The 24,902-nt window shown below is 39.6% G+C and overlaps 1 protein-coding gene across 6 annotated transcripts in view; it reads right to left on the bottom strand.

Annotated features, from left to right (window-relative positions):
• The window catches only part of JHY (junctional cadherin complex regulator), a 90,289-nt gene that overhangs the window by 49,240 nt on the left and 16,147 nt on the right, over positions 1 to 24,902 (bottom strand). For 4 of the 6 annotated variants that reach the window (XM_037841763.1, XM_037841767.1, XM_037841766.1 and 1 more), the window contains exons 3-4: positions 23,912 to 24,428; positions 524 to 637 (exon numbers count right to left, since the gene is read on the bottom strand). In XM_037841763.1, the coding sequence (XP_037697691.1) occupies positions 524 to 637; positions 23,912 to 24,428 (631 nt within the window). Of the gene's footprint in view, positions 1 to 523; positions 638 to 875; positions 937 to 23,911; positions 24,429 to 24,902 lie in introns of those variants that run through there. The other 2 variants (XM_037841769.1, XM_037841764.1) reach the window with 2 other exon arrangements.

Below are 24,902 nucleotides of genomic sequence, written 5' to 3'. Positions count from 1 at the left end.
TCTCCCCTGAAATTGCATTATGCTTTCAAAGTGGTAAACCCGTGGCTGAAATGGATGTTAGCCTGCTAAATTACTGGTTGGTAGCTTTCTCATTCTGCAAATGAAGGTTCAGTGCCTGAACATTTTCAGGGAGAGTGCCACCCATCACCTAGGGATACAGTGTAACAGCCAAGTCCAAAAGGAAACAGATTTGGTTGCAGCACTGAATTAAGCAGTATTTTGGAACTGTGATTTTCCCTAGGTTTTCTCCATGGCTTCCTTCTGTGAGGAGTCTTAACTCTATATCATTTAAAGAGTGATATGATGATTGTCCTCTAGGAAAGAGAAACTTTGGAGAAACACGTAGGGTGGGCTGGTTGACCAAGCAATAGCCCATCAGGGCAGGAGCTAGTCAGACTGACAGGAAAGTAGGCAACTATTCTCGGGCAAAAGAACAAACCCTTAGGTGATAAGAAATCAGTCACTAACACTATATTCAGCAGCATCCCCTGAAACAAACTTAAAATTCAATCTAGCAGGCAACCTTTAGCTGTTGGGCTCTTTGATGCCATTTGTCTTCACGATCGATGGCCGCATTTTCAATCTCTTTGGCATTCTGAATGGGCGTCTTGTCAGTTACTCTGATGGGGGAGGAGATCTAAGAGGGTAAAACATATAGAGCATGTTAACTGGATTCGTTTTAGTCTTAGAGCCATGGGGCTCAAGTCTCTAGAAAGACATCCTGCAGGGCTAGGTTTTAGTTTCAGCTAATTTCAAGTATTCATCTTTTCAGTCCTGGGGGACCTGGATTGTTCTTAAGGAAATGGGAATGAACAGTGTTTTCTCTTGCAGGCATAGAGTGAGAACTGTTTCTTTGAAGTCAAACTATTACTTACTTTAAATGTCCAATACATACTCAGGGGGCCCAATTTCCGAACAGTTATCAGAAACTGGATGCTGTCAAGAGAAACATGATAAAATAACACTATACTCCAAGATGATGATAACATAGCTGCAGCAAAAACAATATTTAACATATGGTGCCTGCATATAGTGTGCCTCTTGACATGTAATAGCTCAGTTAATCCTCACAACAACCCTAGGAGGTAGGTACTATTATTATCCCTTTTTGCAATTGAGAAAACTGCCCCAAATCAACAGTAAGTAGAGAAGCCAGGAAGTCTGATTCTAGAGCCTACATATTCAATGGTTTTGCTAAATGAACTCAACTTTAATTAGAAATATCCTTATCCTCCACTTGTAAAATTTGTCATTTTGGTATTCAGTGAATTTGAATTATGTAGATCAGTGGTTCTCAATTTTAGTTACATGTTAGAATAACCCAGGAAGTGTTTAAAAAATACTACTGCTCTGACCCCACCCTGGACCAGTTAAATCAGAAGCCATGGGGTGGTCCAGATGTCATTATCAGTATATTTTAAAAGCTCCCCTGGTGGATCTAATCTGCAGGTTTGGGACCCATTGATGGAGCAGCTACGTGGGTTTGGGCCTCCAAATCATTCAATTGCCTTTCACTGCCTTGATTTCCACTGTTTATAATCAAGAAATTAGATGGTCTCTGTGCTGTGTGGAATTCTAGCCATCAGGTTGCATTTTGGAAAGCAAACTTCAAGTTCTAGGATTCTAATGTTAGAACCCTCTGGCACTTCTATACCATCCCGGTTTGCTACCGGTTTGCTAGTCTCAGTATTTAACGATCTATGGGTAGAGGGAAAGAAAAGGAATAAGGTGGCTTGCGAATATTCCCTTTTCATGGGACTCCTGGTCCTTTCCACCATCCCATGAAATAAAATTTTAAGTTTTGTAATCCCTATTTCATGGATGATAAACATATCAGTGACACATTACCCAGGATGGGCTCCTCGGGCACTTCCTGGTCTATCACTTGTAAAGGCTAAGGCCTTTCCTTTCTAAACTTAAGTCATTAATTAAAAAATTTAGATTCAGGACTTTACATTTGTTTTGTGAAATTTCCTCTGGTGGGCTGTGCAGTGTGAGTAGCAGCAAGCTGTCCAGTGGAAAGAATATAACACAGTTGTGTTTAAATTCCACTTCTGTGGCTTACTTTTGCTTTGTACTTACGTAGCCTAGTATTCGATAAAGACAGAAGTGTCTGTTAAATATCAATAATTAAAAATTAAACAACAAAGATGGCCTCACCTTTACCAGGCGATGTGGCTTCCATGACATAAAACAGACATTTTGTTTCTTTCATTTCAGGTGTAAAAATCTTATCTCTATCTGAATGCCTGACTATGAGAATTATCGTTATTATTTATATAAAAGTAAGACAAACAAATGGTGTGGAAGTTTAAATACTTAAAAGTTGGTCTGAAAAGCGGAGATGGCGGCCTCGGTAGCTGTGGGATCCCCGGCCGGAGGCGGGGGATTCGGCGGGGACTCCGGTGATCTAATCAATACCCACCCTGAATGGGCAGGGTCCACATCTCCATGGAAATGATGTAATCAAAGGTCTCACCCACAGTTGAGTGAGTCACATCTCCATGGAAAACATTCAGTCAAAAGGTTCCACCCAGCAAGATTGGATTAAAAGATCATGGCTCTTCTGGGGTCCATAAGTTTCAAACTGGCACAGTTACTACTCCAGGAAAGTAGGTAGAAAGCCAGGAACTGCGTGGACTGGACACCACAGAGCAATCTGACTTTGGGCATACTTCATACAACACTCATGAAAATGTGGAACTGCTGAGATCAGCGAAATCTGTAAGTTTTTGCGGCCAGGGGACCCGCGCCCCTCCCTGCCAGGCTCAGTCCCGTGGGAGGAGGGGCTGTCAGCTCCGGGAAGGAGAAGGGAGAACTGCAGTTGCAGCCCTTATCGGAAACTCATTCTACTGATCCAAACTCCAACCACAGATAGACGGAGACCAGACACCAGAGAATCTGAGAGCAGCCAGCCCAGCAGAGAGGAGACAGACATAGAAAAAAAACAGCACGAAAAACTCCAAAATAAAAGTGGAGGATTTTTGGAGTTCTGGTGAACATAGAAAGGGGAAGGGCAGAGCTCAGGCCCTCAGGCTCATATGCAAATCCCGAAGAAAAGCTGATCTCTCTGCCCTGTGGACCTTCCCTTAATGGCCCTAATTGCTTTGTCTCTTAGCATTTCAATAACCCATTAGATCTGTGAGGAGGGCCCTTTTTTTTTCTTTTTTCTTTTTAATCCTTTTTTCTTTTTCTAAAACAATTACTCTAAGAAGCCCAATACAGAAAGCTTCAAAGACTTGCAATTTGGGCAGGTCAAGACAAGAGCAGAACTAAGAGAGCTCTGAGACAAAAGGCAATAATCCAGTGGCTGAGAAATTTCACTAAACACCACAACTTCCCAAGAAAAGGGGGGTGTCCGCTCACAGCCATCATCCTGGTGGACAGGAAACACTCCTGCCCATCGCCAGCCCCATAGCCCAGAGCTGCCCCACACAACCCAGTGTGACAGAAGTACTTCAAATAACAGGCACACTCCACAAAACTGGGTGTGGACATTAGCCTTCCCTGCAACCTCAGCTGATTGTCCCAGAGTTGGGAAGGTGGAGCAGTGTGAATTAACAAAGCCCCATTCAGCCATCATTGCAGCAGACTGGGAGCCTCCCTACACAGCCCAGCAGCCCGGAACCGCCCTGGCGGGACGGCACTCACCTGTGACATAGCACAGTCATCCCTCAACAGAGGACCAGGGGGTGCATGACCTGGAAGAGGGACTCACTTGCAAGTCTCAGGAGCCATACGCCAATACCAAGGACTTGTGGGTCAGTGGTAGAGACAAACTGTGGCAGGACTGAACTGAAGGATTAGACTATTGCAGCAGCTTTAAAACTCCAGGATCACCAGGGAGATTTGATTGTTAGAGCCACCCCCACTCCCTGACTGCCCAGTAACACGCCCCATATACAGGGTGGGCAACACCAACTACACACGCAAGCTTGGTACACCAATTGGACCCCACAAGACTCACTCCCCCACTCACCACAAAGGCAAAGCAGGGGAGAACTGGCTTGTGGAGAACAGGTGGCTCGTGGATGCCACCTGCTGGTTAGTTAGAGAAAGTGTACTTTACGAAGCTGTAGATCTGATAAATTAGAGATAAGGACTTCAATTGGTCTACACATCCTAAAAGAACCCTATCAAGTTCAGCAAATGCCAAGGGGCCAAAAACAACAGAAAATTATAAAGCATATGAAAAAACCAGACGATATGGATAACCCAAGCCCAAGCACCCAAATCAAAAGACCAGAAGAGACACAGCACCTAGAGCAGCTACTCAAAGAACTAAAGATGAACAATGAGACCATAGTACAGAATACAAAGGATATCAAGAAGACCCTAGAAGAGCATAAAGAAGACATTGCAAGACTAAATAAAAAAATAGATGATCTTATGGAAATTAAAGAAACTGTTGACCAAATTAAAAAGATTCTGGACACTCATAGGACAAGACTAGCGGAAGTTGAACAACGAATCAGTGACCTGGAAGATGACAGAATGGAAAATGAAAGCATAAAAGAAAGAATGGGAAAAAAAATTGAAAAAATTGAAACGGACCTCAGGGATATGATAGATAATATAAAACGTCCGAATATAAGACTCATTGGTGTTCCAGAAGGGGAAGAAAAGGGTAAAGGTCTAGGAAGAGTATTCAAAGAAATTGTTGGGGAAAACTTCCCAAATCTTCTAAACAACATAAATACACAAATCATAAATGCTCAGCGAACTCCAAATAGAATAAATCCAAATAAACCCACTCCGAGACATATTCTGATCACACTGTCAAACACGGAAGAGAAGGAGCAAGTTCTGAAAGCAGCAAGAGAAAAGCAATTCACCACATACAAAGAAACAGCATAAGACTAAGTAGTGACTACTCAGCAGCCACCATGGAGGCAAGAAGGCAGTGGCACGATATATTTAAAATTCTGACTGAGAAAAATTTCCAGCCAAGAATACTTTATCCAGCAAAGCTCTCCTTCAAATGTGAGGGAGAGCTTAAATTTTTCACAGACAAACAAATGCTGAGAGAATTTGCTAACAAGAGACCTGCCCTACTGGAGATGCTGAAGGGAGCCCTACAGACAGAGAAACAAAGACAGGACAGAGAGACTTGGAGAAAGCTTCAGTCCTAAAGAGATTCGGTATGGGTACAATAAAGGATATTAATAGAGAGAGGGGAAAAATATATATGACAAACATAAACCAAAGGATAAGATGGCTGATTCAAGAAATGCCCTCACGGTTATAACATTGAATGTAAATGGATTAAACTCCCCAATTAAAAGATATAGATTCGCAGAATGGATCAAAAAAAATGAACCATCAATATGTTGCATACAAGAGACTCATCTTAGACACAGGGACACAAAGAAATTGAAAGTAAAAGGATGGAAAAAAATATTTCATGCAAGCTACAGCCAAAAGAAAGCAGGTGTAGCAATATTAATCTCAGATAAAATAGACTTTAAATGCAGGGACGTTTTGAGAGACAAAGAAGGCCACTACATACTAATAAAAGGGGCAATTCAACAAGAAGAAATAACAATCGTAAATGTCTATGCACTCAATCAAGGTGCCACAAAATACATGAGAGAAACACTGGCAAAACTAAAGGAAGCAATTGATGTTTCCACAATAATTGTGGGAGACTTCAACACATCACTCTCTCCTATAGATAGATCAACCAGACAGAGGACCAATAAGGAAATTGAAAACCTAAACAATCTGATAAATGAATTAGATTTAACAGACATATACAGGACATTACATCCCAAATCACCAGGATACACATACTTTTCTAGTGCTCACGGAACTTCCTCCAGAATAGATCATATGCTGGGACATAAAACAAGCCTCAGTAAATTTAAAAAGATTGAAATTATTCAAAGCACATTCTCTGACCACAATGGAATACAATTAGAAGTCAATAACCATCAGAGACTTAGAAAATTCACAAATACCTGGAGGTTAAACAACACACTCCTAAACAATCAGTGGGTTAAAGAAGAAATAGCAAGAGAAATTGCTAAATATATAGAGATGAATGAAAATGAGAATACAACATACCAAAACCTATGGGATGCAGCAAAAGCAGTGCTGAGGGGGAAATTTATAGCACTAAACGCATATATTAAAAAGGAAGAAAGAGCCAAAATCAAAGAACTAATGGATCAACTGAAGAAGCTAGAAAATGAACAGCAAACCAATCCTAAACCAAGTACAAGAAAAGAAATAACAAGGATTAAAGCAGAAATAAATGACATAGAGAACAAAAAAACAATAGAGAGGATAAATATCACCAAAAGTTGGTTCTTCGAGAAGATCAACAAGATTGACAAGCCCCTAGCTAGACTGACAAAATCAAAAAGAGAGAAGACCCATATAAACAAAATAATGAATGAAAAAGGTGACATAACTGCAGATCCTGAAGAAATTAAAAAAATTATAAGAGGATACTATGAACAACTGTATGGCAACAAACTGGATAATGTAGAAGAAATGGACAATTTCCTGGAAACATATGAACAACCTAGACTGACCAGAGAAGAAACAGAAGACCTCAACCAACCCATCACAAGCAAAGAGATCCAATCAGTCATCACAAATCTTCCCACAAATAAATGCCCAGGGCCAGATGGCTTCACAGGGGAATTCTACCAAACTTTCCAGAAAGAACTGACACCAATCTTACTCAAACTCTTTCAAAACATTGAAGAAAATGGAACACTACCTAACTCATTTTATGAAGCTAACATCAATCTAATATCCAAACCAGGCAAAGATGCTACAAGAAAGGAAAACTACCGGCTAATCTCCCTAATGAATATAGATGCAAAAATCCTCAACAAAATACTTGCAAATCGAATCCAAAGACACATTAAAAAAATCATACACCATGACCAAGTGCAGTTCATTCCAGGCATGCAAGGATGGTTCAACATAAGAAAATCAATCAATGTATTACAACACATTAAAATTTCAAAAGGGAAAAATCAAATGATCATCTCAATAGATGCTGAAAAAGCATTTGACAAAATCCAACATCCGTTTTTTTTATTTATTTATTTAGTTTTTTTACTTTATAATCTCTAAAAAGGACCAACATAAGTTTTTGATAAAAACACTTCAAAAGGTAGGAATTGAAGGAAACTTCCTCAATATGATAAAAAGCATATATGAAAAACCCACAGCCAGCATAGTACTCAATGGTGAGAGACTGAAAGCCTTCCCTCTAAGATCAGGAACAAGACAAGGATGCCTACTGTCACCACTGTTATTCAACATTGTGCTGGAAGTGCCAGCCAGGGCAATCCGGCAAGACAAAGAAATAAAAGGCATCCAAATTGGAAAAGAAGAAGTAAAACTGTCATTGTTTGCAGATGATATGATCTTATATCTGGAAAACCCTGAGAAATCGACGATACAGCTACTAGAGCTAATAAACAAATTTAGCAAAGTAGCGGGATACAAGATGAACGCACATAAGTCAGTAATGTTTCTATATGCTAGAAATGAACAAACTGAAGAGACACTCAAGAAAAAGATACCATTTTCAATAGCAACCAAAAAAGTCAAGTACCTAGGAATAAACTTAACCAAAGATGTAAAAGACCTATACAAAGAAAACTACATAACTCTACTAAAAGAAATAGAAGGGGACCTTAAAAGATGGAAAAATATTCCATGTTCATGGATAGGAAGGCTAAATGTCATTAAGATGTCAATTCTACCCAAACTCATCTACAGATTCAATGCAATCCCAATCAAAATTCCAACAACCTACTTTGCAGACTTGGAAAAGCTAGTTATCAAATTTATTTGGAAAGGGAAGATGCCTCGAATTGCTAAAGACACTCTAAAAAAGAAAAACGAAGTGGGAGGACTTACACTCCCTGACTTTGAAGCTTATTATAAAGCCACAGTTGCCAAAACAGCATGGTACTGGCACAAAGATAGACATATAGATCAATGGAATCGAATTGAGAATTCAGAGATAGACCCTCAGATCTATGGCCGACTGATCTTTGATAAGGCCCCCAAAGTCACCGAACTGAGTCATAATGGTCTATTCAACAAATGGGGCTGGGAGAGTTGGATATCCATATCCAAAAGAAAGAAAGAAAGGACCCCTACCTCACACCCTACACAAAAATTAACTCAAAATGGATGAAAGATCTCAATATAAAAGAAAGTACCATAAAACTCCTAGAAGATAATGTAGGAAAACATCTTCAAGATCTTGTATTAGGTGGCCACTCCCTAGACTTTACACCCAAAGCACGAGCAACAAAAGAGAAAATAGATAAATGGGAAGTCCTCAAGCTTAGAAGTTTCTGCACCTCAAAGGAATTTCTCAGAAAGGTAAAGAGGCAGCCAACTCAATGGGAAAAAATTTTTGGAAACCATGTATCTGACAAAAGACTGATATCTTGCATATATAAAGAAATCCTACAACTCAATGACAATAGTACAGACAGCCCAATTATAAAATGGGCAAAAGATATGAAAAGACAGTTCTCTGAAGAGGAAATACAAATGGCCAAGAAACACATGAAAAAATGTTCAGCTTCACTAGCTATTAGAGAGATGCAAATTAAGACCACAATGAGATACCATCTAACACCAATTAGAATGGCTGCCATTAAACAAACAGGAAACTACAAATGCTGGAGGGGATGTGGAGAAATTGGAACTCTTATTCATTGTTGGTGGGACTGTATAATGGTTCAGCCACTCTGGAAGTCAGTCTGGCAGTTCCTTAGAAAACTAGAAATAGAGTTACCATTCGATCCAGCGATTGCACTTCTAGGTATATACCCAGAAGATCTGAAAGCAGTGACACGAACAGATATCTGCACGCCAATGTTCATAGCAGCGTTATTCACAATTGCCAAGAGATGGAAACAACCCAAATGTCCTTCAACAGATGAGTGGATAAATAAAATGTGGTATATACACACGATGGAATACTACATGGCAGTAAGAAGGAACGACCTCGTGAAACATATGACAAGATGGATGAACCTTGAAGACATAATGCTGAGCGAAATAAGCCAGGCACAAAAAGAGAAATATTATATGCTACCACTAATGTGAACTTTGAAAAATGTAAAACGAATGGTTTATAATGTAGAATGCAGGGGAACTAGCAATAGAGAGCAATTAAGGAAGGGGGAACAGTAATCCAAGAAGAACAGATATGCTATTTAACGTTCTGGGGAAGCCCAGGAATGACTATGGTCTGTTGATTTCTGACGGATATAGTAGGAGCAAGTTCACAGAAATGTTGCTATATTATGTAACTTTCTTGGGGTAAGGTAGGAACAGGTTGGAAGTAAAGCAGTTATCTTAGGTTAGTTGTCTTTTTCTTACTCCCTTGTTATGGTCTCTTTGAATGTTCTTTTATTGCATGTTTTTCTTTTTTGTTTTGTTTTTTTTTTTAATTTTTTTTTCCATAGAGTTGATTTAAAAAGGAAAAAAGGGTAAAAAAAAAAAAAAAAAGGAAAAAAATATGTAGTGCCCCCCTTGAGGAGCCTGTGGAGAATGCAGGGGTATTGGCCTACCGCACCTCAATGGTTGCTAACATGACCACAGACATAGGGAACTGGTGGTTTGATGGGTTGAGCCCTCTACTGTAGGTTTTACCCTTAGGAAGACGGTTGCTGCAAAGGAGAGGCTAGGCCTCACTATAATTGTGCCTAAGAGCCTCCTCCTGAATGCCTCTTTGTTGCTCAGATGTGGCCCTCTCTCTCTGGCTAAGCCAACTTGAAAGGTGAAATCACTGCCCTCCCCACTACGTGGGATCAGACACCCAGGGGAGTGAATCTCCCTGGCAACGTGGAATATGACTCCCGGGGAGGAATGTAGACCTGGCATCGTGGGATGGAGAACATCTTCTTGACCAAAAGGGGGATGTGAAAGGAAATGAAACAAGCTTCAGTAGCAGAGAGATTCCAAAAGGAGCCGAGAGGTCACTCTGGTGGGCACTCTTACGCACACTTTAGACAACCCTTTTTAGGTTCTAAAGAATTGGGGTAGCTGGTGGTGGATACCTGAAACTATCAAACTACAACCCAGAACCCATGAATCTCGAAGACAGTTGTATAAAAATGTAGCTTATGAGGGGTGACAATGGGATTGGGAAAGCCATAAGGACCACACTCCACTTTGTCTAGTTTATGGATGGATGAGTAGAAAAATAGGGGAAGGAAACAAACAAACAGACAAAGGTACCCAGTGTTCTTTTTTACTTCAGTTGCTCTTTTTCACTGTAATTATTATTCTTATTATTTTTGTGTGTGTGCTAATGAAGGTGTCAGGGATTGATTTAGGTGATGAATGTACAACTATGTAATGGTACTGTGAACAATCGTATGTACGATTTGTTTTGTATGACTGCATGGTATGTGAATATATCTCAATAAAATGAAGATTAAAAAAAAAGATAAAAAAAAAGTTGGTCTGAAAATGGGGAAATAATGAAAACAAAACATTTTTGTGGTTGAAGTTTTACTTCTGGTACAAGGAACAAATTGTACAAATTGATCAAGAAATTTTGCTGATTACAAAAGAAAGTAATCGACAGGTTTTGAATGATTATGCACTGTGCAAATGGAAAACTACGGCACAGTTTCACTGGTGTCAAAATGAAAAGTTTAGAGCTATATATGATGTGGCTCAAGGGCAAGGACCACGTCTCACGTTTCCATCCTCTGGTTTCTCACACAGTGCTGGTTCAAGAAACACTAGGTGACTATAAAAGTATCATCATTATTTGCAAAGGCTTCAATCCCGTATTACTGTGACATCAAAAAGAAACGCAACCCAAATCCAGAGGCAATAGCCTCTTCAAGAACATCAACTAGATGTGTCCCCTTTGCTCATAAAGTTGGCACCCCTTTTCAACATGAACAGGTTAGGGTGGTCACTGCCTAGACATCCCTGAAGATAAGATGGAATTTAACAAAGGATTATGAATACTGAATTTTTATATAATTTTCTTTTTCTTAGTTGCTAGGGTATTAGAATAGCTAGAAGGAAAGAACAGAAATGGTGGAACTATAACCCATAGTGTGCCAGTTTGGATATAATATGCCCCCCAGAAAAAGCCATGTTCTTTAATGAAATCTTGTGGAGGCAGATGTATTAGTGTTTATTAGGTTGGAATCCTTGGATTGAGTGTTTTCATGGAGATGTGACCCACCCAACTGTAGGTGATAACTCTGTATAATGTTTCCATGGAGATTTGGGCCTGCCCATTCAGGGTGGGTCTTGTTTGTTTTACTGGAATACTTTAAAAAGAGCTACACAGGCCCAAACACTCAGAGCTGCAGCTGAGAGGCACATTTTGAAGATGGCCGTTGAAGGTTAATGCTGACATTTTGGAGAACACTATTTTGAAATGCAACCTGGGAACAAGCAGATGCCAGCCACATGCCTTCCCAGGTAACAGAGATTTTCCAGATGTCAATGGCCTTTCTCCAGTGAAGGTACCCTACTGTTGATGCCTTACCTTGGACACTTTATGGCCTTAAGACTGTAACTTTGTAACCAAATAACCCCCCTTTATAAAAGCCAATCCATTTCTGGTGTTTTGCATTCCGGCAGCATTAGCAAACCGGAACACATAGCATCCTTTGAAGTTTGTTCTACAGCTACTTGTTAAACGGTAATTTGGAAGCTATGCTTTTTTGTATATATGTGGTATTTGACAATAAGGAAATAACTGGAACCATGGTACTAGAATTCATAATAACTTTGGAAATTTCCTATAATATCTACTTGTTAAATCATACTTTGAAAGATACTACCTTTTTGTATATATGTTATATTTCATAACAAGGAAATAACTGAAACTATAGAATTGTAACCTATAATATTTGCAATTTGCTCTCTAACTACTTGTTAAATTGCACTTGGAGAGTTGTCACTTTTATGTATATGTTATATTCTACAATAAAAAAGAAACGCAACTCATTTGAAAGAAACATCAACTCATCCTGGAGGAGAAATGCAGGGTCAAGAGAGTAAACATCTAAGGAGGCTGCCTGAGCCAGGGGGAAATAATCCTTCAAACCTCAAAGGGGCAGCGGCTCTGGCGAGCTGTCCCTGGAGCCTAGGTTGGGGCCAGTGGGATGTCTGATTCTCTGACTTTTGTAAAAGTTTAAGGAAGTAAAGGGGACTTGACTTAGTTAATTCAGTATTTCACTGGTGACATTAATTGTTTGATTGACAAGGATGGACTCTCATAGAACTCTGGAAAAAAGTTCATAAGTTAGAAATACACTGTCCCATGTTTCCTTTCCCAAGAAAGCAGGACACATGCTGCTTCCATCCACAGGCTGTCTTGGCAGAACGTGGCGGCTGAATCACCCCAGGGAGAGCCTCTGGGCAAGTAAAGCATACTTCTACATTATCTCTTTGAAAGTGGAAAGGGACACAACCTCTGCCAGCTTTCTTTTTCTTTTCCTTTTTTTTTTTTGTGAACCATTCTATTAATACCAATCAAATCGAGAAAATGATCAAATGAAATTGCATTTTGAGCATCATAAGCTGTGTAATGTCTATTCTGTTAAATTGGGGCCTATAATTGCTTGTCTACTGAAAAGATACAACAAAGACTGCAATCATGGCATGTCATTATCCCACACTAGAAAACCGGCCTTTGCAGGGAGGACTTCAAAGGCTTGTGGTTCTCGAATTGCATTTGGCTGCTATTGTTGAAGCGCAGGCAATCTTGATTAGGTGTTTACGTGGAGGTAAGGCACAGAGAGGAGAGTCTGAGTGCCTGGGTCTAGAGCCATTAAAAAATTGTACATTATGTTCCTTGCTTTGAAGTGAGGGTTTGTAGGTAGGAAAGCAACTCAGATTGAGTACAGCTGAGCTAGATTGGGCTGCTCCTTCTCTCTCAAAGAAACTCATCAGGGTCTTAAGAGATTCAGGCAGCAACGGACACAAAAGTTGATGCTTTACCAAAAGCTTCTCTGTGAATCAGTGTATCAGCAAAGACACACATTGAAACATGTTTAAAGAGCATATTACCTGTAAGTTCTGCAATCGCTGGAGGTGTGGCCTCTTCTTTTCTTTATATTCTGCCTTTACTCCTAACCTTAGATTTAGGTGTTTCGGGAGGTCCTGTATTAATTTACTAGTTTCTTTGTTATTGTCCTTCCTTGAGGATATTGACAACTAGCACATATCCAAAGTAAACAGGCCAGAGTGTCTGGGTTTTTCATGTAGTGTTTGATGACCATCATTCCAACATATCTTTCTTTAATGCCTCTCTTCCAGGCAGAATCACTGGATTCAGCCAGCATTTCTTTGTTAACTTGACTAATGGGTGATCTGAAGCATTTACTTCTCTGTCTTTTCTAATACCTGTTACTCTGCATTGGTTTAAGTCCGCTGACATCAGCGCTGCCGCCGCCCGTGTTCAAACATGACCAGCAATACAAATGGCCTCCCACCGTCGGGCTGCGGCACTGACACTCAGCACGGATATCTTAATTATCTGGGTTTGCCTTAATAATCCCAATACTTAGAGACGAAACACACGAAGTGTCTTGGCTCTGTGATTGGCTTCTTTCCTCGCTTCCTACAGAACACCTCCATTAACATTTGGCACCGATGAGCTTAGTAAGAATTTGATGGCCATGAAACCTCTGGGTGTATTATTTTACATTCCTTTTCATTAGAAGGTACTTGAGCTTTTAAAAGCTCCCCCAAATAATCATGTCAGTTACCTACTCCAAAACCCTTCAGCACTTTTCCACTGTCCTAATCTCGAAGGCCCTGTATGCCTGGGCTCTGGTCTGCTTTTTCAGCCTTGACTCCTCTCCACACAGCGGGCTTTTTCAGTTCTGCTGATGGGCCTAACGTGCCACTATGTCTGGGCCCACACACTGCCACTTTGCCTGGAAATGCCCCCTCCCCTTGCTTCATCTGACCAGCACCACTCACTCTGCTGGCCCTGGTTGAATACAGTTCCCTCCAGGTCTCCTGCCCTGACTCCCAGAGCAGCTTCCAACAGAGGCACCTGAGCAAACTGCCTTAGCACTTTGTACTTTACCTTCTGTAACAAGAGTCCCCCGATGATTCTGTTTATTTCCTCTCAAGTCCCAGGAAGGCAGGTAAAAGGGGCCTCTGGGCAGGGCTGCTGTGTTCGATGGCTCCAGGGACACTGTTCATATGGGCAGTGTGGTGACTCAGAGGGTACCTGGCCTACAGGTGCTTGATTTATATTACTGAATGAAAAGATCAACCTGTGGTCTTCACTGAGCTTCACAGTTTCCACTATTCGTGAGAACACACACACATGTATAATATACACACACACACGTATATACACATATGTATACACACATCCATATATATACTTGTGTATATATATCTACACGCACACAAATATATCCACAGGTGTATATATGTGTGTATATATACACACACACAGGTACATATAGACACACAAGAATATATGTATACACATATACACACATGCATATACACACTTGTATATATATACACACACATGTACATATACACACACAGGAATATATGTATACACATATACACACATGCATATACACACGTGTATATATACACATATGTAGACACATACATATAAATACACACATACATATATACTCTCTACGTATTTGTCTGGTTAGTTATGTGGTTTATATCAAAGCCAGGTTGCTGCCTGTCAAAACAATAAGGCAGCACCAGGACCTCATTCCCAGGCCTCTCCCCTGGCCCACAGAGCCCCAGGCCCACTGGCCCTCCAGCCCTGGACTTTTGCGTTCACTGTTCCCAAGTATTTGCCTGGCTGCTCTCTTACCTCCTTCATGTCCTTCTCGGGACACCTTGCCTCACGTCCCTTTTAAAATTGTCATTGCCCCTTACCCAGGCTCTCCCTAGGCCTCTCCTCTGCTTTATTACTCTCCAAAGCACTACCACCTACTGATGCACTATTTAGTGTATCTATTTTGTTTATTGTCCATCTCCTCCTAATAGAAAGTAAGCCCCACAAGGGCTGGGATTTTTGTTGGTTTTGTTCAACTGATGTATCCCAAGCACCTAGGACAATGCCTGACACACAATATGCTCTTAACAAACACATACTGAAAGATGAAGTGATTCACCATTTTCAAAAAAATGAAAGAAGTTTTTACAAGAATACCGCAGGTAACCTATATGAAGACTGTTTATCCAGCAACCTAAACTCTCCATAGCACAACTAAGAATATGTAAGTGGCTTCTAGATGGTCTCAGGAGAGAGAAGAAATCATTTGTTGCAAAGCTTAAATATGGTACTCAAATTACTCCACTGCTAAAATCCTTCAATGATTCTATATTAATAAAAGGAAAGGCCCAACTCTTTAGCACAGTGGTTCTAAAACTTGAGCATGCATCAGAATCACTTGGAAGGCTTGTTAAAACATCATTTGCTGGGCCCACCCCAAAGCTTCTGAGTTAGTAAGTCTCGGATGGGGCCCAAGAATTTGAATTTCTAACAAGCTCTAGGTGATGCTGCAGCTGAGAACCGCTGCTTTAAAATGACACACAGCAATTAAAGAGACAATGACAATGAAATGCAATACGTGACCTGGAATGGATCTAATAATGGAGGACAAAAGGTCTAAAAGAACATTATTGAGACACGTGAAAAAAATTTGTATTTAGACTGAAAGCTTTATGTCAATATTAATGTTTGTGAACTTGATGCCTGTACTTAAGGTGGCTATGTAAGTGAATAGTCTTGTTCTTAGGAAATGTACACAGAAGTATTATATGTTCAAGGAGCAAGATGTATACCACCTGCTCTCAAATGTTTAGAAAACTGATAAATAACTAGATAGATCAATAAAAAGACAGATTGACAGATAAGTAGATAGAATGACACAGCAAACGTGGCAAAATGTTAAAATTGTTGGATCTGGTATCTTGGGAGTGGTGGTTTGGAGTTCTCTGTATGGGCTTTCTATTATTTTTGCAACTGTCCTGTAAGTTTGAAATTATTTCAAAATAAAAAGTTTAAGAAGAAAAGTGACACACATGGAAGACACCTGACAACTTCTCTAGCTTCAAAATCCACACACTCATCCTCATATCTAGTCACATACAGCAGCATCCAACTTCTACTTAACTAACTCACTTGGGTTAAGAGATACATTCCATTCCTTCTTTAAGATATCCTAACTACTGCCCACAGCTGCATGCTTATGGCTAGTAGGCTACCTCTAGGACACTCCAGCACTTTTATTTCTATTAGTTGAGTTGCATGTTTACTAAGAATCTTTTACATTTGCTCCCATGCCTGTTTATTCCTATTGTACTTATTAAAATTATGAAATTTATTTAAAGAATAGATAATCTGGAGAAACATAAGTGTGACTAGAAAAAGAGGTGTTATTTTCATGAAAACTATGTTAAATGATTTAGAATGACTCAGTAAGAGGAAATGGCAAAATAATGTGTGGGAGAAAAGCACTGCAAAAGATTAGGGAAAACATTCATAAAAATCGAGAAGGATTATGTTCTTAGATTGTTTCTAAAGGCCTTTTAAGTTCTCACTTTTTGCTTTCAAGTAATCCAAATTAGAAACCAAGATGCTCTTGAGCTGAAGCCAGAAAGACAGCGGGAAACTCCAATGGAATCTAACAACAGAAAAAGCCTTGGCCCCACAGTAAATGATTGGTGAATTAATGCCCGTTTATATGTCTTAAGCGGAAATCAAATATTTAAGGTACATAGTTATAATTTTTTAAAATCTAGGCTTTAACCTACCGATTGGATTAACTGAACCTACTAGAAACCTACCAGTTCCTATGAGCACGAGGATCCTACCGTCCGACTGGTCTACTTAAACATGGTCCTCTCACACCTTTATCCCACGCTATGTACTCCCTTTGCAATACCTTTCCTGTCCACCTCCACCTGTTAACTTTGACTTCTTTTTAAAGAATCAGTTCAATGATTGCCTCTTCTGTGAAGCCTTTTCTGATTCCCCTGGACAGACTTAGGTACTTTTTCTTTGAGGTTCTTTGGGACCTTAGGTGTTTATACACCTGTTTCCCACTGGGCAATTGGCTTCTCAAGAGCAGAGACACTAACAGCAGCATAAGATGAGCACACGCTCATAGCATTCGGATAATTTAATAAACAGGCAAAGAATCATTAGCATTTCCAGAGCTTCTGACTCTCCTACAGAACAATGCTGTAGCCGATGTTTATCCATATGCTCTATGTATGACAGTTCAGAATTATTAGGTCCACTAAATGCATTTTAGAAGGCTATCCTTAAACATAATAAATTATGTTGAATTTCTGGTTTTCAAAAGGGTATGCTTTAGTTACATGGAAAGTTTTCTTTTCATGGATCCCTCCTCAATAATGTTGAGTAAATGAAGTGCTACTCTATAGATCATACAAATTGGTTGTTAAGCAACTAAATGCTGAATCATGCACACAAGAAAGATACCTTAAGAAATGTCTTGTGTTGAAAAAAATCATGCAGTTCAGTTTAAATTATGCTGTCATAAGTAAGTGCTCTTGTGGTTGCGCAGGGCAAAATTTAAAAATCTATCAGTCGATCAATGAACACTTACTTACTGAATGCCTACTCTGAAAAAGAATAATTTTTACAAGTATACCAGGAGAGGTGGGACTCAAAAAGTTACCACCAAACTGGAAGAATTCTATGAAAGAGAATTCCATGTTTCAAACAAAATATAATTAGAAAGAGTATCATAATAAAAATGAACGCAAAGCTTAATTTTATAGACATCAAAAAGGTTCACTGAACTCAAAATCACTTAGATATTAATCTTATCAGGTAAGGGACTATAAAATTCAAAACAAAAGTTTGATAATAAATACAGGTTACATTTATATTGCGCCATATTAAAACCTTTCACATACAGTGCATCATTTGATCAGCTCAATAATCCTGTGTCTGTAGTGGAAGGCAAACATTTGTAACCTCACTTTAAAGAGGAAAACTAAGGCTCAGCAACTGTGTGTGTGTGTGTGTGATTTACCAAAGGTAATAAATGGATCAAATAATAATGGGGACTTCAAATTCCAGGTGTTGAATTTAATTCCACAAGCTTGTGTTGGTTTTTTCTTTTTTTTTTTTTTTTACTTTATAAACAATGAAATTCTCAACCAAAGAAAAAAGTCTTTAAGCATTACAATCCTCCACCCAATATTTATATTGCTTGCTATATAGGCTCTGAGATTTCAGGGATAAACAGACCTCCGTCTGCACTGAGCTCACAGCCACGAACAGGTACAGAGACTGCTGAAGCGCAGTGCAGTGTTATGGGTTGTATTGTAGATGCTGAGGTACGAGGTGGGAGTGGGATGGAGAAAGTCTTCATAGAGACAGAAGCATTGGAGCTGAACATCAAAAGGAGGCTACGGTTTTCCCAAGCCAATGAAACAGGGAAGGGTGACTCATCAGGGTGAACACAGTCAGTATTCGGGGCACTGTCAGTTTCCAGAGTATGGCTGGAACATGGGATGCAAATCAGGGTGTGATAAAGGATGAGGCTAAAGAAAAGGGCAGGCAAGGGACCAGGTCATGAAAGGGACCTTGTGCACCATACTGAGAGTTTAAATTTTATCTCGAAGGCACAGGGAGCCACATTAAGCAGCATATTGATATGGTCAGATTTACATCTAAGAAAAACCACTATGGAGGCAGTGGGGAGGTTAGAATTGCAGAAGGAAAGTGTTGAAAAAGAAGTGATGTGAAATTGTACTTCAAAACCAAAGTATCCAATATATAATGCAAAGTTATTTGTAAGTGCCTTATCACCAGCGATAAATACTTGACACAGTATCTGAGACCAAAGGCAATTGTTGAAGAAATAACTGCCCACGTGTTGGATACAAGACTGTAAGGACCTGACAGTCCACTGGGCAGTGTTTGACTGCTTGGAGATCTTAAGGAGTCCGCACGTCAGGTGGGTGGTATACCTAAGTAGACCTCCTTTGTAGACAATCTTTGGTGAATCACACCATAAACCGGGCTCCTAGGGCATACAGATGTGATCCACTTGACCACACTTTCTCCTTTTTGTACCTGAAGTCATAGCCCTTTCATTCTGGGGCATCGTTGCCTGGAAAAAAAGCCCTGTTGAGAAGGGCTTATTCCCTGGGTGGATTCATTTCCTTTCTCATGGTTTAAAGGATGCTGAGTGGTAACAATAGCTTCCCATTACTGAGCGTCTACCACTTGTCATGAGCTTTAAATAAATTCCAGTAGCCCTCCCAGGCAGAAACTGTCCCCATATAATAGATGAGGAAGATAAGGTATAAAGAGGCACTTGCTCAAGTGAGTGCTGGTACGTTGAAAAGACACGATTTTCTGACTCATAAACCAGTGTTTTGTTTTGCTTTGCCCCCCCCATATTGTGCTCCCCCATGCAAGAAATTTGCCACTAAGCCTGAGGCAACTAACACTTCCCCCCCAAATCTTGCAGTTTCCTCTTTCTCATAATCTCAATTAGAATGAGAGACCTTCAGAGAGACTTTCCCCAGCACCTAGCTAACCACCCCACTTACACTCCCCCCCAACAACTTCATTGAATAAAGTTTATTCGGCCTCCCCTACGTTTATCAGTACCTGAAATTATGTTGTTGCCTGCTTCTTGTCTGTCACATGCCTGGAATGGAAGCTCCTTGAAGACAGGGTCTCAGCCTGTCTTCTTTCTTGTCACACCACTGGCACTGAGAAGAGGATTTATAGCACACAGTTGGTGCTCAATAAATACGTGTTGGCTGACTGGCCTACTGTCTTAGTGACAGCCATAAAGGTATTATCCAAATGGACAGCGGGTTTTATTTTGGGCTTTATATTGTTTTGAAGACTATAGGTGATTGAATAATCTTTCTATATTCATGTTTGCAAAAATCTGTAATTTCTTTCCAAGAAATCACCAGGAAAGAGCGGAATAAGATATACAAAGCATTTGTAACTCGTTTCTGAACTCAAGCTAAATGTTAACTCCATCCATCATCAAAGTCACCTTAGAAACAAAAGATACAAAGGTAGTTCATTTTTTTAAGCACCATTTCCTTCAATGGTAGATCATAAACCAACTCAAACTCTAATGAGTTTCAGAGATACAGACCATTTTGACTATTGAGCAAATGAGGAATATAGGTAAGCACTCTGAATATTTACCAGCAAATTTATCTGCTGACTGTGATACTCAGGTGCCCTCTAGTGTATGCTGGTTTTTACATCAGTCCTCCCTTCCCACATCATGTGACTAAGAGCCTACCATGTATTCAAAGGTGATTTTTCTAGTGTAGTTTAACATAATATCAACAGATCTCTGAATAATGGCAAAACAGACTGTGGAGAAATTGAATATAAAATTTACCAGCAAAAAATGCAAAATTGATGATCTCTGAGCAACATGGGTGGGGGTGAGGGGAGAGTTGGAAGGGCTACTAAAACATGCTGCATGTCATAAATGCTTCTCCCTTTTTTTTTTCTTTTCTGCTAGCTTTCAATTTCATTTTTACAAAAGTAATACATAGATGTGGCTCAAAAAGAAAAGATATGAAAAGGTATAAGTAAAAAGTTATGCTCCCCTCTGCTTCTGCCCCCCCCCCCCCCCCACAATTACCAGCTACGTATCCTTCCATGGCTCTTTAGGAACACTGAATGAATATGAATATGAAAAATGTTTTTAATCCTCCCTGCTCTTTTACACTGAATACACTGTTTACACTTTGAATTTTTCGCTTCATAGTAAGACCTGGTAAGTTGTCCATAACAGTTCATAGAGAACATTTTCATTTTTAAAAAATGCTGCACTGCACTCTATTGCACCATAATTTATTTCACTGCTCCTCAAATGATAGATAACTGCATGGTTTCCAGTCTTTTTGTTATTACAAATAAGGCTTAAATGAAAAAGCTTATATTGATAACTGCACACGTATAACAGGAATAAATTCCTAGGAGTGGAATGTATTGGGTCAAATAAAAATAACAGTCGTAACACTTATATAGTGCCTGCTATGTGCCAGGTACTGAACTAAGCCCTCTGTATATACTAATCCATTTGTTTAATCTTCTTAATGACCCTATGTGGAGGTGCTATTATTATCCTCATTTTACAATTGAGGAAACTGAGGCACAGAGAGGTTAAATAACTTGCCCAAGGTCAGACAGCCGGCATGCCAATATTCAAACCCAACCAAACTGGCTCCAGTCTATACTCTTTACCATTATGCTTTACTTGCCAAGAAGTGTATGTATTCATATTGCTCAATAAGTATATGTATTTGTATTTTTATAGATACTAACAAATTGTCCCCCGTATGGGTTTTACCAATTTATTCTCTCACCAGCTTGATTGTACTTCCCCCCCACAGGTGCATCAAACTTTTGGATATTCGATGGTCTAATTATAGGGGAAAATGGAATCCCAATATATGAACTTACATATTACATATCTAAGAAGCATATAAGTAAACTTTTCTGTGAATTGTCTATTCATATATTTTGTGCATTTTTCTAGTGGGCTTGGTCTTTTTATTATTGATTTCTAGGAGCTCTTTAACAGGGATATTAGTGTTCTGTCTGTGATATGAAGTAGAAATAATCTGCCTAGTTTGCTCTTTGTATTTTCACTTTGCTTATGTTTTTTTTCCTTGCAGATGTTTTTGAAATGTATAAGTCAAATTTGTAAGTCATTTATAGATTCTGGATTTTGAATCATTTCAAAGTTATAAGAGAACTCTCCTATTTTTTCTCATATTTTTATGGCTTAATTAAAAAATTAAATATCTGACCCATTTGGAATTTATTTTATTGTATGATATCAAGTATATATCCAACTTTATCTTCTCAGATGGCTACCCAGTTATTTTATTGAACAGCCTGTCATTTCCTGACTTATTTAGATGGTACTTTTATCAAGTCATAGTATCACATCATATAGTCACATGTGTCATTTATTCTATTTCTGGACTTTCTATTCTGTCCCATTTTTCTGTCTATGCAATAAATATTACCCCAGTATTTAACTGTTGAGGCTTTATACTAAACTATATTATCTAGTAGGGCTAGATCCTCCAATTACTCTTGATTTCCCAAGCTTTCTTTATTACTTTTACCTATTTTTCATATGAGCTTAATTAATAGTCGATTTTTCAGCTTCTGTTAAGAAAAAAAAGCTATTGACATTTTTATTGGGATACCGTAGACGTCTTAGACTTACTTTCAAACCTTCTAAAATACTACACACTACTTAGGACCCTGTCTGATTCAGCTGGGCATTGGGGTTTGCAACAAAATGGTGTTTTGAAAAGCTATGTTTCCCTGGTTGTGTCACGGCAATTGACGCTTATTCATTCAGTCAACTAGAGATGTCACTTAACCTGTTTTCCTAGCTGTAAGACATTTGTTATCCCTTTCAAGGAAATTATAAGGGAAAACCAAATATTCAAATATGAAAACCTTCCAGATGGATGCTTAATCCAAAGTGACAACTTCCAAACCTGCCACCCCCCACCTTCTCACCCCTCACCCCAAATAACCCCAAATCACTGAATAACCCTGCAAACCATTGAAAACATCAGTGCTCTATGGAAACTGACATATGGACTTTGGGCATTTAGGTTTTTGACAAAACCTTTATGTTCTTTACTTTAGCTCCTTGCAACTCAAAATGTGATCAGCAGCAGTGGCATCACCTGGGAGCTTGTTAGCACTGTGGAATCTTGGATCCCATGCTGATCTAAATCAGAACCTGCCCTTTAACAAGATCCCAAGAGTTCATAAGCACCTTAAAGTTTGAGAAGCAAGAGATCAGTGGTTCTTCAAGTGTGGACCTGAGAGCACAAGCAGCAGTTAGAGAAACCTTGTAGAAAATTCAAATTCTCAGGCCCCACCCACTGAATCAGAAATTCTTGGGATCAGGTCCAGCAACCTGTCGAACAAAACCCTCAAGATGATTCTGATGAACATCACGTTTGAAAGCCACTGCTCTAGCGGCTCTCAACCTTGACTAGCGGCTCTCAACCTTGACTCAACATTAGACTCACCTGGGAAACTTTGGCAACTCCCAGGCTTGGAGTGGCTCCCTAGAAGGATTAAATCAAATTTTGGGCCAAGGAAACAGGTTTTTAAAAATTCTCCAGGTGATTCTGATCTGAAGCCCAGGCTGAAAACCACTGCCCTAGTCTAGAACAGTGGTTAGCAAACCAGGCTAGCCATCAGAATCACCTGGAAGAGCTTTAAAAAATTACTGATGTTCAGGATCTCACCTGGAGATTTAATTGGTCTGGGTGGGGCCCAAAAATACATTTTATTATTAGCTTCCCAGGTGATTCTGATATCCATCTAGGATTTCTAACCACTGTTCTAGAACTCTTTTACCCTAAATAAATGTCGTCTTACTAAAGAGAATAAAGTTTGGAGGTGATGGAAGAGACACATTTTTCATTTCCCATATATTTACTGAGCCCTTGCAGTGTGTCAGGCTAGTTATTGTACATATTAAAAATAAATGCAGACCACAGTTCCTGCTCATATGAGAGCACATAATCTGTATTGGCAAAAAGACCTGCACACATTTCACATATGAAATGATTCAGAAGGAGCACATCGTTCTACGCTACCAATTAATAGCCACCAAAACAGTTACACATATGTCACTGATAGGTCAAACTAATTTTTAAGGGTACCCTTTTTTTAAGAATTTGTGGACTCATTCCACTTATACTACAAAGAGGGGCAGCATATAGGGTATAGAATGGAAGCACTGTTTTACTTGACCAGTTGGCTACAGGGGCCACCACCATTCCAAAGGAAGTGATACCCAGACACTTTATACAAAGCAAATTCCAGGGCAGTGGTTCAGATTTTTAAGTAGCCTCTACGTACCTGTTCTAGGTGAGTTTCCCCCCTTTTTTTATTGTGAAGTTGCAGATAAGAGTCGGCTTTAGGAGTGGGTAATCCCAAAGTCAGCTTGTTTTTTTCCACAAAATATCGTTTGGACTTCCTTCGCCGAGGGCCCCGTGATCCCGGCAGGAAAACCTCGTGTGAACTTGAACTTTTCAAGTACTGAGAGAGGTTGCTGGACTTCTCCTCAGCATCACTGTCGCTCAGCCCTGAAAACGGCTTGCTATGAAGGGTGCCACGCTCATAGCTTGGGCTTAAAAACTCACTACCGAGTAAGGAGGCTGCACTCGCTGGGCTCGTTTTCTGGCTGCCTTTTCCACCCGACAGTTCCGGTGAGGCCTCCTTGGAAGGGTAGAGTGGCTTCAAAGTCAAATTTTCTGTAGAGCTGTCTACAGACTCCGGCGACGCGTCCACAGTCAACAACTGCCCTTTCTCTTTCTTAGTCTTCCAGTTTGGGTCATACCGGAGGTGGGAGTATTTGTCCTCTACTGGTTGTTGGCTGCCCAAAGCAGAAAAGAAATGCCGAGTCCTTAATCAGAATACATTCACTCATATTCAGTTTGGTCATTTTATTTGAAATCAATCTCCATCTTTCTCCTATAATCTTCCTTTTGCTATTTATGCATTAAAGACAAACCCCAGGCTTAAATTAGGCCTGCAGGCCAAACATAACGGCAATGGAGGTCTTATTTATCCACGGTCATTGAAATATGGAATAAAAATGTGTGTGGGGTGGGTGGAGGTTGGGGGTTAACTTCTAAATGCCACAAAACATTTCAAAAATTTTTTCTTTATTAAATCTGTGAATCACTGTGGTTCAAGAACTTCTGTTACTTATATATACCAACAGTGATGATGTATTTCAGCTGGTGAAGATAAAATGTCTCACTTTGGCTGGTAATATACTTTGGCTATTTATATAGGAAGTGAAATATGGATAGGTGAGATTATTGCCCAAGCAACATGTGCCACA

This window comes from Choloepus didactylus, chromosome 6, assembly GCF_015220235.1.
Source record: "Choloepus didactylus isolate mChoDid1 chromosome 6, mChoDid1.pri, whole genome shotgun sequence".
Taxonomy (NCBI): Eukaryota; Metazoa; Chordata; class Mammalia; order Pilosa; family Megalonychidae; genus Choloepus; species Choloepus didactylus.
The sequence above is the reverse complement of the archived record's forward strand: the minus strand, read 5'-3'. Positions and strand labels throughout refer to the sequence as shown.